Source organism: Cervus elaphus, chromosome 20 (assembly GCF_910594005.1).
Source record: "Cervus elaphus chromosome 20, mCerEla1.1, whole genome shotgun sequence".
Lineage (NCBI taxonomy): Eukaryota > Metazoa > Chordata > Mammalia > Artiodactyla > Cervidae > Cervus > Cervus elaphus.
In genome coordinates, this window is record NC_057834.1 from 79,308,659 (window position 1) to 79,325,751 (window position 17,093).

General features: G+C 36.5%; 1 protein-coding gene across 1 annotated transcript in view; it reads left to right on the forward strand.

Annotated features, from left to right (window-relative positions):
- Positions 1-7,664, forward strand: part of SELENOF (selenoprotein F) — a 38,359-nt gene extending 30,695 nt beyond the window's left edge. The window contains exons 4-5 of the mRNA XM_043877869.1: positions 4,305-4,354; positions 6,801-7,664. Of these exons, the coding sequence (XP_043733804.1) occupies positions 4,305-4,354; positions 6,801-6,932 (182 nt within the window). The 3' untranslated portion in view covers positions 6,933-7,664. The remainder of the gene's footprint in view (positions 1-4,304; positions 4,355-6,800) is intronic.
- The last annotated feature ends 9,429 nt before the right edge of the window (positions 7,665-17,093 follow it).

Genomic DNA, 17,093 nt, shown 5'->3' on the forward strand with positions numbered 1-17,093 from the left:
AGGAGTGTATTTACTAGTTATCCAATTCAAGGGTGATTCCACTTTTGACAAATGGAAATCTGGTTAAAAGTCTATGTTTACGTTGGTTATATACCTTTTATGAATATACAGTCTTCAGTGGTCCTTTCCTGACTTTTTCATTCTGATCTGAAAAGGGATCATCTTTTTAGTTTGTCTTGTCTTCGTTATTGTACCTCCAGTCTTCTCAGATTCTTTTAATTATTTAAATTGCCATTCTCTGAATGTTTTTAAATGCTTTTAAATTGTCTTGTTGGAAGGACCTAAATAAGTCATGGTTTTGCACTCCAGATAGTTTGTACACAATGGTAAATTTTCTTATTTTAGAATTACATGGGTACCCAGTAGTTTTCATTGAACGCACTTGAGAATTCAGTTCTCTTGTTGTTGTTGCTGGTGCTCTTCTCTTTGTATTATTGTTTCTGGATATGATATGAACTTTTTGTTTAGAATATATACTGATTCAAATGTACTTATTTCTAATCAGCAGTAAACTATCTAATTATCATTACATGTAACTTTGTATGGCACTTCACAAATCTTAATTGTACCTGCTGTAAGCCTGTTTACTAAATCTTTAAACCAATAGAGTACATTGTATGACTGCTTCTAATGTGATCAAAGATATATCATTAGATCTCGCCAAGTATATTTTGCTTCTGTATTTTCACTTGTTTATGATTTTGAAAATAATAGTTCAAACTTTTCTTTATTTCTAGACATATCCTTCCTATTACCCCTCATCCCCATTTATCCTCTTTTGGAAGATAGATTTTTATTTTTTAATACTCTTCAAGAGTCTATGACTTTCTAAGCAGTGTATATAGTAAATATTTACCCTGCACAAATCTAAGCAGCTGCATAAATGCCGTGCTGATAAGAATCTTAACTGAATCATTTAACCTGTTTTCTAATCATTTCTGTGTGTTTGATCACTTTAAAGTGTTATTTGCAAATCTGCCTTCCTAATTGACAAATAGTTAAATTGGCATAAGAACATTTTCTTGAAATAGTGACTGAATTAATCTCTAGGATTCTTCAAGCTGATATCATTTAGTTAGTCATTTTTAGAACAGCAGAGGGCTTCCCTGGTGGTGCGATAGTTAAGTATCAGGGTGCAGTGCAGGGGACACCAGTTCAGTCCCTGGTCTGGGAAGATCCTCCATGCTGCAGGGCCAGCCAAGGCTGTGTGCCGCACCCGCTGAGCCCACGCACCGCAACTGCTGAAGACTGCGCGCCTGAGAGCTTGTGGTCCACAACAAGAGTAGCCACCGCTATGAGAAACCCGCACACCGCAGGCAGAGAGGAGCCCCCGCTCTCGGCAGCTAGAGAAAGCCTGCACACAGCGGCAAAGACCCAGTGCAGCCAAAAATAAATAAAAGAAAATTTTTTTAAGAAATTAAAACAAAGTACAGTAGAAAAATAAGTTACTCTGGGATGTTTTTTGCAAGTCTCATATTCTCATATAGTCTATCCTAGTGCTGTGTGTATATAGTGAATATTCAAATATCTTTTAAAAGTTTAGTTTACTGCCTGTAAAATGTGTTTTGGCACTACAGTGTATTTAATGGATATTCCCTTCATTCAAAATTAGGAGCTTGTGGATTTATACATAGCAGAGAGAAGACAAAAGAACAGATGAAGATAGTCATTATTTCACCCTCCATGAGCCATTATGTAACTCATCTTAATATTTCTTTTAAATTTATTTCTCATTCCAGCCTGTTAAAAATCTTCTGAAAGACAGTTATAGTTTTTGTTATAAATACGAAAAAGTATTTAAGAGTAGTTCTCTTCTCTAGAGATATTTTTTTTTGTAGTTGTGAATGTGTTAAATGATGCTTTATACAAGTGTGCATTATAACATTTGCCAAAAGAGTGGTATAAAACCCATAGGATATCATAAGCTCATTTTCATTTGGGGACTCAGGAGTTTTTGGACAAATCTGAAAGGATAAAGGTAATAGAAAAGACATTCTAATAAGCCAGAATAGTAGAATCAGTTTTATTTTGAACTAAATATAGTAGGGGAAATTCAGATGGGATATCTAAATCTCTTCCAACAGTTCTGCAAAACCTTGAAAAGAAAAAGTATTTATTAATTTTTGTTTTGTTGTCCTAGATGCACATATATAAAGATCTTCATAGTGAAACATGTCTATAGTTCTATTGCTAGTTGATTCTTAGTTTAAAAAATAAGTTCTCAGGACTTCCCTGGCACTCCAGTGGCTAAGACTGCACTCCCAATGCAGGGGGCCCAGATTTGATCCCTGGTCCGGAAACTAGATCCCACATGCCACAATTAAGACCCAGTGCAGCCAAATAAGTTTAAAAAAAAAAAAAGTTCTCAAAAACATGCCTGTCACTATAAAATCTAATTGGAAACTAATGCAAATGATTACAGAACGGGTATTAAGAACTGTCTGTTATCTAAATGAAACATGTTACTTGTATTTTTTTTTTAATATATTGTAAAATTTTCTAACTTGGACAGTTAAGATATGATCATTACTAAAAACTTGCTAAAATGTAGATCAACAGTAACCCAAAAAGGAAGGCATTTATTTAAAACTTCTCCAAACCCTGTGCTCCAGATATAACTCCTATTAAAATAATAGTTATTATTTTGAACTGTTAGGAATATTCTGCTAAATATTTTGTATTTTCTGAGTTAATTTTTTTTAAAGATTTCATTGAATGCTTCCAAGCTTTTTCCTTTGCAAATATATATTTACAGATAAATATATAAATACATTAATGTAAATATATAAAAACAATGTATCTGTCTTTTTTTAACAACCATGGAAAACAAACTGATCTATAAACCTTTATATGCATTTGTGTCTATATCACTAAATATAGATTAATACGATTTTTAAATGATTGGATGTGTCTCATAGTGAGATCCGTGTTAATTTATTTAACCAATAGCCCTTTACACACTTAGATTATTTTCAGATTTCCAGACTTGGTTAGCAGGACCTTGTATCTGTGCTTGCCTTTTATAGTGTCATTGTTTCCTCAGAATAAAGAAATTCTGAGAAAGGTACTTGCAGGTCTAAAGAGTATGCACATTTTGTTAAATACCTTTCAGGAAGGATGTGTCCATTTATATTTCTTCCACAGCTAACCCTCAGCAAAATGTTCTGTACCCCTTCTCTAACCTTAAATAATCTTTTTAGTTTTTGCCACTCCAAATAAGGTTACCTCATTGTTTTGACAGTTCTTGGATTATTTTCTGAGGTTGAACATTCATTTCAAATGTTTAGTGACCACTTATGTATTTGTATATTACATGTTCCTGTCCTTAGTTCATTCTAGTACCTAGTATTTTTTATTATTATTAATAGGAGCCCTCTTATATACTGCTAGAAATAATTTTCCCCATTTGTCATTTTTACTTTTTTAACTTTGTTTCTAGTGGTGTTTTGCTGTACTCTGTTTCCATTTTTATAGAGGCACATCTAGAAATCATTTTCTTTAGAATCACTTTAGGAATGATTTAGGAAATCATTTAGGAATGTAGGAAAATTTTATTTTCTTTATCCAGGTTGTCTTTGTTAAATGCCATGGTAATAATCCAAATCTTTTTTTTAAACACTTATCACAATTCAGATTATCAGTTAGTTACATGATTACTTGTTTAGTATCTTTCTTCCCCACCAGACTATAAACTCCATAAGACCAGGAGTCCTGTCTGTTTTATATAGCTTTATCTCTGCTGTCTGGTATACAATAGATATTCAAAAGTATTTATTGCATAATACACACACACACTCCCAGACACATGCATACATAATCTATCTTTTTCTCTCTCTCTCTGGCTTGATATCTTTACCATATAAAAAAATAGAGGTGTTTTTATCTCTCTGGTTTTCCTAATCTGTTTCTTTGTCTTATACATTCTGATAATAAGTATCACATTGTACATTAAATAACAGTTGAACAAATTCTCCCATATTTTACTTTTTCTAAACTGCTCTATTCTCAAACATTTACTCTTATATACTCTTATAGAGTTTTGTTGTCATTTTGTCAAGCCCTTAAAATCCTATTGTAATTTGGGATTTTTATTAACTTGAAATGATATCTTAAAATATTTAGTCTTTCCATTGAAGAATATGGGATGTCTTTCTACTTATAGGTGTTTTAACTTCCTTGGTTTTCCCATATAGAAAAGAATCTAATTTTTTTATTTGTTGCATTTATTTCTCCTTTCTATATTGATGTTTATAGTCGCTTGTATCTGGAAGTGAACAATTTGAATCTGTTTCTTTTCTTTTAAGCTTTCGTCAGGAGTGATAAACCCAAACTATTCAAAGGACTGCAAATCAAGGTAATGTAATTTTAATGTGATCCTTTTTTCCAGCGTTTTTTAAAATTAAAAAATTACTCAAATTAAATTTATTTTTTAGAACAATTTTAAGTTTATAGAAAAATTGATTCTAGAGTTCTCATATACTCCCATCTCCATCCTCCAGTTACCGTATTAACATCCTGCATTGATATACATTTGTTATAGCAGATGAACCAATATTAATACACTATTAACTAAATTTCATAGTTTGCATTAGGGCTTATTCTCTGTACAGTTCTAGGAGTTTTACCCAATGCATAATGTCTTATATCCACCATGACAGTATCATACAGAAGTTTCACTGCTCCCAAAACTCCTTGGTGCTCCGCAGCCCACCCCCTGCCAAACACCTGGCAACTACTGACCTTTTCATTGTCTCTATAGTCTTGGCTCTTCCAGATTATCATATAGTTGGAATTACACAGTAGATAGTTTTTTCAGATTTCAGATTTAACTTGATGTAGATTTACATTTCCTTTGTGTCTTTTCTGTAGCTGGACAGCTCATTTCTTTCTAATGCTGGATAATATGAACAATATTCTGTCATATCCTGGTTTGTTTTCTCTTCACCTCTGCAAGGGCCTGCGTGGTGGTCGCTTCCAGTTTTTAGCAATTAGGAGTAACAGTGCTGTGTACTTTTTTATGTGACATAAGTTCATCTTATGGGTAATTGCCTGGAAGCACAATTACTGAATCATGTAGTAAGACTGTTGGGCACTTCTTACAAAGCTAAACTGTTTTCAAAAGTAGCTATATCATGTTGCAGTCCCATAATAATAGATGAGAGTTCTGTTAATCCACATTCATCAGCATTAGTTAATGTCAATGTTTGAATTTTAGCCATTCTAATAAGTGTGTTATCTCGTTTTCATTTACATTTTCCTAATTGAGCATCATTTCACATGATTATTTGCCATCTGTATATCTTCTGTGGTGAATCTGAGATCTTTTGCTCGCCATTTAAAATTTTAATTACGGTTAAAAAATTTTTTTAAGAAATTTCCCTGGTGGTCCAGCACTTAAGACCCCATGGAGACACAGGTTTCATCTCTGGTCAGGGAACTGAGATCCCACATGCTGTGCAGTCAAAAATCTAAAAACTTAAAAGCAGTTAGGATGGTAAGTTAAATGTTAAGAGTACAGTTCAATAGTGTTAAGTATATTCACACTGTTGTGCAGTAGATCTAGAATTTTTTTGTCTTGCAAAACTGAAACTCTATAACCATTAAACACTAATTCCCCTCTGTCTTGCCTCCAGCCCATGGCAGTCACCTTTCTGCTTTGTTTCTGTGGTTTTGACTGCTTTAGATACTTCATATGAGTGAAATCATATAGTATTTGTCCTTTAACGACTGGCTTATTTCACTTTAGCATAATGTCTTTAAGGTTCATCCATGTTGTAGCATGTGACAGGATGCTTTCTCTGCATCTGTTGATACAAGATTTCTTGCTTAGCCTGTTGGTAATAATGGATTACATTAATTCATTTTCAAATATTGCACCAGCTTTGTATACTTGGAGCAAATCCAAATTGGTCATGGTATATGATTCTTTTTACCTTATTGGGTTTGATTTAATATTTGAATATTTTTGCAGCTGTGTTCTATGTAGTTTCTAATTTTGTGACTAAATGAGTTTTTTTAATTAAACAATGAACTTTTTAAGCACAGTTTATGTAGATAGCCTGATCCAAAAGATTTTGGTAGTAATGTTACTGCTTCATTAGCTTAGAGGGCCACAAATGGGTTGAGAATATACCCAAATGCTCATAATCACATCAGAGCTTGTCTCCATCTCCCAAGTTCACAACCCTAGAAAACCTAGAAAAACTGAAGCATAATTGCTAAAAGAAGTTCTCAGAGCTCCCTTTATCATCACTGCTACATTCTAGTTACATGGTCCTTAATTTAGCATTGAAGATTGATCGCTTAATGAATGGGATCATGTTTGTTATCCCACTTACCCAGAGTAAGAATTCCCAGAGCCCTCTGGCAAAATATTGGACCCCGCTCCTTAGGTAGGTCTGAAGTTTTAGGAATCCAACCAAATTATAAACTATTTACAACAAAATTAATATTCTCTGGTTTAAGAAATCGAATGAAAGTCCAGTGCAGAATTACCTGATAATTGGTAGGCACAGTCTTTTAACATTGCTCTTAGTTATCATTCTCTTCATGTATGCAATTAATACTTGTTATATTCAAAAGTAAGCTTAAACCCCAAGTAAAATTGTCTTGATACCAGCAAGTGTTTCTCTTCAAAAGTAAAGTGTGGGTTTTTTTCCCTACTTCTTATGAAATCCCTAAAAGACTTTAAAAGCTTATTATTATTAAATTTAGTTAAGCTAGACTAAATTGGTTTGGATTTTGGTTGAAGCTTAAAAAGACTACTTCTAAGCAGAAAATTATATTCCTCTTTTTTGTAGTATGTTCGCGGTTCAGACCCTGTGCTAAAGCTTTTGGACGACAGCGGGAACATTGCTGAAGAACTAAGCATCCTCAAGTGGAACACAGACAGTGTAGAAGAATTCCTGAGTGAAAAGTTGGAACGCATATAAATCTTAAATTTTGTCTTATGCTTCTGTTACCTTGTCCAGTGAAATACTATAGAACCTAGAAAATAATTTAGTTTTGCTTTCTTCCATTGATCGGTCTTTTACTGTGAGGCATTAAACATCTAATTAAAAGTTGAAATGGCAGCGCAGCCCATGATAGGGAAGAAGTTAACAAAACCCTTTTTTTTATAAGTTTCCATCCTTCATTTGTTGATACCACTAGTAACAGAATGCCTTGTAATAGACTTGTGGTTAATTATGCAAATGATACTTTGTGATAATTGGACCAGTTTTATGAACAACAGATTTTTAAATTAGGGAGGGTAATAAGGGAGATGATTATGGTGCCTCGTGTGCTGTGTGCTCTTTGAAAGTAACGACAAAAAACTTGAAAGCAAGTAAGACATACCGAGCCTCAACAGATTGCTTGTTCCCCAGATCCTCTGATATTTTTGTATCACCCAGCCTTCCTTTTAATAGAAATGTATAGTTTATAATGAATGCACTGCATAAAAACTTTATGGCTGCATTATTGTAAAAGTTTCAAGATCTACAGTAAGAGTGAAATATTTACATAAAGATTTGCATTAATGAAGACTACACAGAAAACCTCCCTGAGGATTTGTGTGGACCTGATACTTAGCAAATTTTTGGGCTTTACATTCTTATGGAAAAGTCAATTTAAAAATGATCATTTGTAAGACCAAAATATAAATAAAAAGTTTCAAAAATCTATCTGAATTTGAAATCTTTCATGTTTAAAAAATGACACATTTCTCAGTACAGTTTTATTTTCACATAAACCTTTGTTTCAAGCCAAAAAACACTTAAAATGAACACATTTTCATTAATACCTTATTATATAAGGAATATCTCTTAAAATACTACCTCTTTTTTTAATGAGCTATTAGAAATGACTTTGCTTAGTCTTGTGTGTGATGAAAGTGACCTCTTAAAAGATGGTTCAGTAAGATCAGCATTCATCCAAATGACTTTAGGTCATTTACACCTCTTACTAAATTAAATTGGTCTGAAATCTTACTGTATCACCTCAAAATAAATTCTTAAACTATCTTGATGAAGGGTATTTGAAATTCTTTTAAAGACAGCTCTGCCAGGAAGTGTTTGTAGAATATTTAACAGAGGTCAATTGTTAATCTTTACTGGCATTTTGTGGCATGTCATTTTAATTAAGACATTTTAAAAGCCAGCTGGAAAATGAAAAAATACTCAAGTTCTGGCATACAAGCTGTGGTCTATTTTTGGTCATCCATAGTAATGGAGAGAGCCCTCACTTTGATAGTACAAGGCCCTGGATAATATACTCATCCCTAATGGTGGTTATTGGGCTTCCTTGGTGGCTCAGTGATAAAGAATCTGTCTTCCAATGCAGGAGCTGCTGCTGCTGCTGCTAAGTCACTTCAGCCGTGTCCGACTGTGCATCCCCATAGACGGCAGCCCACCAGGCTCCACTGTCCCTGGGATTCTCCAGGCAAGAACACTGGAATGGGTTGCCATTTCCTTCTCCAGTGCATGAAAGTGAAAGTGAAGTCGTTCGGTCGTGTCCGACTCTTAGCGACCCCACGGGCTGGAGCCTGGCGGGCTTCTGTCCATGGGGTCGCAAAAGAGTTGAACACAACTTACCTACCAAATTACAGCAACAAGTGGTGGTTATTACTTCAGAACAAAAGGGGAGAGAAGCCAGTCGTGGAAAGTGGGGGAACCGGCATGAGAGGAGTTGCTGCCACACACAGAGGAATAGCCAGATAGAAAGGGTGAAACTTCAGAACTTCTGGGGTTGGCACAGAAACCTAATTGGACTGTTCTCTGAGCAGGAGGAGCCAGTCAAATGAGTTATCTGGCATTGAGAGCCCGAAAACTCTATTATATCCAAGTTGTTATTAGAGATCAAAAGAGACTGAAGAGCCTTAAACTTGGAAAAACTTGTAAGTTCTTGAGTTGGTGAATAAATGTGTTATCTCCCAAGCTCCACTATTTTAATTGGGAAGTTTGAGTTAATTAGCCAGTTCCAACTCTTTTTCACCAATTCCAATCAACAGCTAAAACCTTTTTAAAGAAACAAATCTTGATTACCAAGAGGGTATATAAATACTGATCCAAAATAGTACCATTTTATAGCCAAATTTTGACATTTGATTAAGCTTATTCAAGTTCACAGATATGGATATATAATAGTCACTTGATATTTATAAATTTGCTCCCCATGCCAACATTTTGTTACTTATAACCTAAAGCAGTTAAAATGTGTCTCTAAATTCCTGAATTTGGCAAAAGCCTCTTACAAGGAGCTATGAGCAAGAGCTGACATTTCCTGTTTTAAGAGGATTTGAGACTTGAAAGCCAATCTAAAATTAAAGTTAATAAAATGCATAAAATATTTTTTGAAGCAAAACTGAAAAACTTGGGAAATTAAAATTGGCAGTAGCTACCATGTGAAAGTGTGTCTACAAATATATGGAAAGTAGGAGTACAGATTACAGATATGAGCACAACTAGGTAAGTATTTCTTTTACTTAAAAATCAAAGTATGTTCTAATTACATCCTGTCGTGACAGACAACTTTTTCTAGGAGGAGATCACATGCGTTTGTGATAAATTCAGATTAGACTTTTGCTGACTAAAATAAACATTTTCATTTTGCCTTCAAACTGGTCTTTAACCCAGGAATCAGTAGCATGAAACATGATTACCTAGAAGTGCCAAAGGAATAAAACTAAGAATGATCTGAGGCCTCTAAAACTAGTTCTTTCCTATTAGTCTTGAAACAGACTACGAATATATACAACATTTTATCTAGTATTATGAGAAGACTGAAGTTTAGACCTTAAAATTCAAAATGTTTTTAAAAAACCATTTTGGTAGACTAAGCCAAAGTTGATCCTTATTCACAAATTACATATTTGCAAATTCACCTGCTCATTGAAATTTAATTGTAACCCAATCACAATACTCTTGGCGCTTTTGAAGTCGGCCACGGATGTGTGCGAAGCAGTGAAAAATTTGAGTGCCCCAATGCACACATTCCCAGCCAAGGTCAGACAAAGTGACATTCTGCCTTGCTTCAGCTCATGCTGTGAACAAGCATCCTTTTCACAGTCGATTTAATGCCACATATTTTGCATTTCTGGGCTTTTTGTTGATGATTTCACTCTTTAGAATGGCTCTCAAGCGTAGTGCTAAAGTGCTGTCTAGTGTTCCTAATAAGCGCAAGAAGGCTGCTATGTGCCTTCTGGGAAAAACTTCAAGTTTTAGGTAAGCTTTGTTCAGGGTTGAGTTACAGTGCTGTTGGCCATGAGTTCATTGTTAGTAATATATTTTAAATAAGCAATATATTTTAAATAAGGTGTCTTTAAACAAACACAAAGCAAGGTTATGTACTGATAAGTTAGCAAAAATGTGACCAGAGGCTTCCAGGATTCTAACCCTATGTATCCCCTAAAAGCAATAGCTTTGTGTTCACTAGTTAAGTGCTTGCAGTGACTTTATAGCACATAATAACTACTGTGAGTAATGAGGATTGACTATAATTTAACATTTTTATTGAGACATATTTCATATTTAAAATTCACCCACTTAGAGTATGCAATTCACTGGTTTTTTAGTATATTCACAGAATTATCCAGCCATCACTACAATCTAAATTTAGAAGATTTTCATCACTCCAAAAAAGAAATCCTGTACCTGTCTGCAGTCAATCCCACACCCAAACAACCTCAGTCCTACACACCTATCCAGCTTGTCTCTGGATCTCTCCGTCTATGAGTGCCTATTCTGGACATTTCATATAAACAGAATCACAATATGTGCCTTTTGTGTCTGATTTCTTTCATTTAGTATGTCTTCAAGGTTCATTCATATTACAGCACGTATCAATCCTTCAGTTCTTTTTGTGGCTGCATAATAGTCCTTTATATGAATATACCATGTTTTATCCATTATTTCAGAGAAGGCAATGGCACCCCACTCCAGTACTCTTGCCTGGAAAATCCCATGGACAGAGGAGCCTGGTAGGCTGCAGTCCATGGGGTCGCGAAGAGTTGGACATGATTGAGCGACTTCACTTTCACTTTTCACTTTTACGCATTGGAGAAGGAAATGGCAACCCACTCCAGAGTTCTTGCCTGGAGAATCCCAGGGATGGGGTCACACCGAGTCAGACACGACTGAAGTGACTTAGCAGTAGCAGTATCCATTATTTGGTAGACCTGGGTTGTTTCCACTTTGTGGCATTTATGAATAACACAGCTCTACACACTGATGTATCACTGTGTGGAGATGTTTTCATTTTTCTTAGAGACATGACCTGGGAGTGGGGTAATATACTGTCAATGTTTAACTTTTTGAGGAACTGCCAAACTTTTCTAAAGTGGCTACACCATTTTACATTCCCATCAGCAATGTACAAGAGTTCTAATTCCTGCACACCCTATATTCTACATCTCTCATTAAGGGTAACTCATTTTACACCCTTATCATCAGGGGACATTAAGACGTGTTAATAAGCACTATGCCCTCCACTAAAAGTGAATTAAAGACTGAAATTCTTTTAATTCTTTAGATGGTGTTTTTTTTTTTTCTCTCTCTCAATTTTTCCTGCTTCTTGTGCTTTCCCTCACTTTACTGAATTTTAGCTTATGTTTCTCTTCCCCAATGGCAGTCATGAAAAAACTTCACTGTTCCCATATCTACTAGAGGTCACATTCTCTAGTGTGAGAGGCAACCATTAAACAAATAAAGGTACAAATATAACATTGCAATTATGGTACAAACAAGAAAAAAGTTACTCAGAATTACAAAGGAAACTAGCGAGTAGTTCAGAGGCCTCTGGAGGATGTGATATTTAAACCGGGGCCTGAAATATAAATGGAAGCTATTTAGGAAAAGAATACTTTGAAATGCCTTACAGTTAGAGGGAAGAGTAAGTGCCAAGACCCAGACTTTGTAGGAAGTCAGGCACTTCCACACACCGGCAAGAAGTCAGTACGTCTGGAAACTCGTGAGCCTCAGAGGAGGATAGTAGGAAGTGAGGTGGGGAAGGTAGGCAAGGAGGGTCTGTGCTGCCTTACAACTTGAGCTGCGCTCTGAGCTGCTTTTAGAATAAAACCAGAAAAGGAAAAACACCTCAATCAGGGGAGTGACAAAATCCGGTAAGATCAACTCTCATGGGCACGCTCAGAAAATATGTCTACATAAACACTTCAGTGCTTTACCTACTGCACTAATAGCCTCTTTAGGAGCATCTAGTGTATAATTTACACTTTAAAATCACTCATCAACTTGCTTTGAGAACAACAAAGACAACCCTGAGCTAAGATGTTAAGTTTTATGAGATTTCAATGTTTATTTGTATCTATACTCACGGATCCTTGGACTATTCACTAGTTATACAGACTCATAGAGGGTCCTATTAGTGCACACCACACCCGGGCATTCTACCTTGCCCCTTTAAATTGAGCATTAAACTCAATTCTAGCTCCAAGGGAAGAACATGGAGCTCCAGCCTTGCAACTGTGTGACTCCATATCCACGGCAGTCTCTGTCACCACCTCCACTGTAACTCGTACCAGAGTTCTTGGGCCTGGTTTCACCTCCTACATTCAAGCTTTTGACCCATGTCCATGGCTCCTGTTTCACCTGATCTCCCACATCATAAATACCTATATGACTCAACAAGACTGTTTCAGCTGCCATTCCAAATTCTGAAATCTATTCTGGCCTGAAGTGTGTTTCCATTTCTTTCTTCCTGGCTTGAACATCTGGACCTATAGCCCAGACTCTGATCTGATCTCAGTGTTTCCTGCCTAACCTAGTCCTATGAACAATGACTAATTCATCTACTTTAAATTCATATCTCTTCATCGTAGCCTAACAATACAGGACTCTTCCGTTTCTCCCCATATACAGTGAAATCTTTATCCAGCTGTACCCCTTGCCCATCCGCTCAGAATCAGCTCGATCTTATCCCAAAGCCCAGCCCAGATCCCAGCCAAGCTCTTTTGGTCTAGTTTCCATTGCTGCATTACAAATCATCCCAAAATTTAATGGTTTAAATATTTGTATATCTCTGTACAAACAAATAGAGAAGGGAAAAGATTCCACTGATTCTATTCCCCTAGAGAAATCTAATATACCTCTTGCAGTTCTCTGTGCATTAATGATTAACTTTCACTTAGAAAGATTTGCAAGGAAAGGGTCAACATAAGTCTAGACTATACAGGCTCTTTAGAATCCTCCTGCAATGCAGGAGACCCAGGAAACTCGGGTTTGATCCCTGGGTCAGGAAAATCCCCTGGAGGAGGGCATGGCAACCCATTCCAGTATTCTAGCAGGAAAATCCCATGGAGAGAGAAGCCTGAAAAGCTACAGTCTGGACACAACTGAAGCGATTAAGCACATACAACCTATGTTTAGAGATTGTCAGACAGCGTTTCAGTTTTAACAGAATTTTGACAGGCTCCTCTTCATAGCCCCCTAGCCAACGTGCCTTTGTCAAGGTGGTGGTGTTTTCCTCATTAGCAGTAACACATGAGATTGTGTTTATGTTTGACTCTATACAGGATATACCATCAAAGCTGATTAAATGAATCATTTAACACTGTTTACAGGAAAAGACTTAACAGATGTCAGAAAGAAGAAAGTCATCTTTTGAGTGTAAACAGTGATGTCAGTTAGTACAGAAGTTTCTGAAAGGCAAAACAATAGTGGGAAAAATATGTTTTGTAACTGATTTGCAAACAGAAGGGGAAAAGTTAGGAAGTAGTAAATTAGCCTGCTCTGGAAGAAATACTTCTTATCAAATCAGTGTAATCTTTCTCCACAGAGTTACTGGCCTCTTAGGACAGAGATGTATATAATCTGTCCTCAGTGTAGCCGGGTATTTTATCCTAACTTCACAGAGTTATTTATAAACTAGGAGAAATATCATCTAATATCTCCATTTTTTTTAAGTGGGTGCGTTTGAGAATGAGAAGGTATTGTTTCCGAATTATTTTCAATAGTTCAGTATCAATGTAGAGCAAATCAAGTGGCATCTTCAGGTTTCCATTATGTATAACTTACTAGAATCACAGTACTTTTCAGTGAGAAGCCAAGAGGGGGGAAAATATTCCAACAACTGGGGATTCTCTTACTCCCTGTCGTTTTGTGACAAGTGACCAGTGTCTGACTTTTGTTTCCCCTTCATGTGATGTCTCTTGGAATAAATGATACGTTTGCTTCAGACTCACGTTCCCTGATGCCAGCTCTCTATGAAGGTAGCCCCTCTGCCCTCTCTTGAGTATTTTGCCTCACGTGATTTTTCATGATCACTGGGGCACATTAGAGAACTTTGCCTCTTCTGTGTCCTCATTGCTTTCTGAGGCACTGAGGGTTAGGATTTCATCATATTTCATCATAATTGGAAGGACTCAATTCAGCCCATAACACTGCCTGAAATTAAATTTCAGGGTGGTGAGGGGAGAAGTGAGCTGAAGAGAAATTGGAAGGTGGGACACAGAGACTACTGTTTGGAGAAATTTGAATGGGAGAGAAAGAAGCTAGATTGGATTTGAGAGTTGAAGGATACATTTTTTTTTTAGCCTGAGAGAAACATGAGTGTGTTATAAACAAAGGGGGAAATGCCAGGGAAGAAGTAAAATGAAGAGAGGCAATGTGTAGAGAGACATGCCTTTGAGCAGAAGGGAGAGCATGGAGGACAAGCAATGAGGATGGCATCCATGACCCAAGGGCTTACATGATACGAGGACAATATGGGCAGTCTAGGGACCTCTGCTTCCAGTGACGCAGGGGGCAAGGTTATTCATCAGGACTGGAAAGAGCAGACAAAGGAGTGAGCACCGGATTTGTAAAGAATGTTCGGAGTGGTTGCTGAGGAAGGCAAAAGAGGAAATAGGGGATCTAAAATGGCCCTGATCTTATTTGGAACCTAGCCCTGCCTCTTCACTAACCTACTATGTGAGTTTGGCTCAGTTATCTAATTTTTTTTTTCGTGTTATTCTCATCTGTGGAACGGGTTTAAAAATAGCCACTGTGAATACTCGACATTATTATGAGGATTAAATCAGAAAGAGGTTAAACTTTCAGTGACACTATTAGTAGCATTCTGGTTCTCACATTACCCAACACTGGCACCCTGGTTTAGCAAACTGCTTCTAACTTCTCATTTTCTTATTCAAGCTTCATCTGGGCCATTTATCAAGGATTCATTTGTCTGACTGCATAGATTTGTTGATGGTATCCCCATTTCCCATTCAAATGTTAAGCCAGGAGGTATTCCCTTGCCTGTTTAGTCTTAATCATTCCCAGAACATCCCAAATAAAGTCTGTTTTTTCTCAAAGAAAATAAAACACACGCATACCAAGACATTCTCAAAATAGGCACTAAACAGACATATTTCTGCCAAGAATAATTTCTGCTCTACTCAAAACTGGTTTACAGGATTGTAAATTGAGATCAGCCTTTGCTTCTTACTCTATAGGGGCAATGAGTCAGGATTTCCTGACATTAAGCAATCACGTAAAATGCATTAGTGGCTTCTAGAAGACCTTAGGTGCTTCCTTGTGCCAAGAAATTAACCTGTTTAATTCTTGGCATCTCTTTCATTTCCCCCGATGACTTAGTTAAGATCCTTCCATCAGTCTCAGAGTCAGTATGACAATGTAGCCAAGAGCAATGAAATTTTGTTTTCTAGAAACAATTCTGGTGATAACTGCTGTGTATCAATGAGAAGGCTGGATTCTAAGTTTGAATAATTATTTTTTTAGTCAAAACTACACTGGTCCCTAGTCCTAGTTCAATTCCTCGCATTGCTTAATCCAATTATAATCTAGTTTTGCCCCGCGTCAAACAGTAATCTAATTGCTAATCCTTTGTTCTCATTCTATTAATATTTGAATTTTCTGTACTGATTTCACTTCTGTCTTAGAAAACCTTTTGCTTTCAACACACCACTTTTTCTTAGTTCTCTTCTATCCTTCATTAGTTACTTCTCTGCCTATCCCACAAATAATTGCAAGTTGTCCCTCATGGCCCCTTCTCTCTGCCCAGTGTTAGAAATTTAAATGGCATTGCGGGCTAGGCCAGGCAGGTAATACCAAGTCATATACAATTAATAGGAAGTGATAAGAACTCAGGCAAAGAGAAAAGGCATATTCCATGTAAAACCACCCACAGCTGCAAACATTTTAAACACCCATCTTAGCCGAAAACTTTCCATGGACTGGACTGGACAGCTGTTTTATGACGGCCATTCTCAGAACCCAGGTCTTCCTGTCCAAGACTCTGAGGATAGGACCCATTTACAGGGTGTTTTGTGTACCTCTTAACCCCTGTATAACAAAACAATAGTCATTCCTGACTTTGAGTTCAGGAATCTTGTGTAAGTCACCCAAACCTGATTTGTTTTCTTTTTTTTAAGAGGGTATTAAATCTTCTATTGATTACACATCATAATGGATGATACACAAGCTTCATTCCTATAACTTTATCCGGTACCATAATTCAATTTAGATATATTGCATAGGATGCACCAACAATCATTAATAACCAAAAACAAAAACAAAAAAACTCCATGACTTTGCATGGATGACTGTCTTAATGGTGAACTCCAGGTCACAACACAGTAACTGTCAGTTCAACAATACCAAGGTTCTGAAGACAACAGCTTCTCCACCAAAGCAGGTTGTAAATAAATTTCAAATGGAACCTGGCATCACCCTGAAGGAATTCTAACTTCACACTGTGGGGTAGTTTACCAAAATGACTTCAGAGTAGTCTAACTTTACACAGCACATTAAAAAAAAAGAAAAGAAAAGACATTTATTCTACGTCATGATCAGGCTGTTACATTTAGAAATCAATAGCATGGGTGCAAAAAAAAAAATCCACATTAAAACCTTTTGTTGGAATGGTTTATACTTTCCACAGAACAGAAACTAAAATAACCTGCTATACAATTAGTCACAAGTACAGTCTTCGAGTTTTTTGCCCATACACATGAGTATTGTCTAAAGCATGTCTTCTTTGTAGCAGCTAGGCCCTGCCACCACTGTGCTTGGCTGAGTCCACAAATCTCTTGCAACCTGTAGCTTCCCTGTCACCTCTCTGGCTCTCGTCTCCTGCTAAGCTTTGTTTCCTGGCAGTAA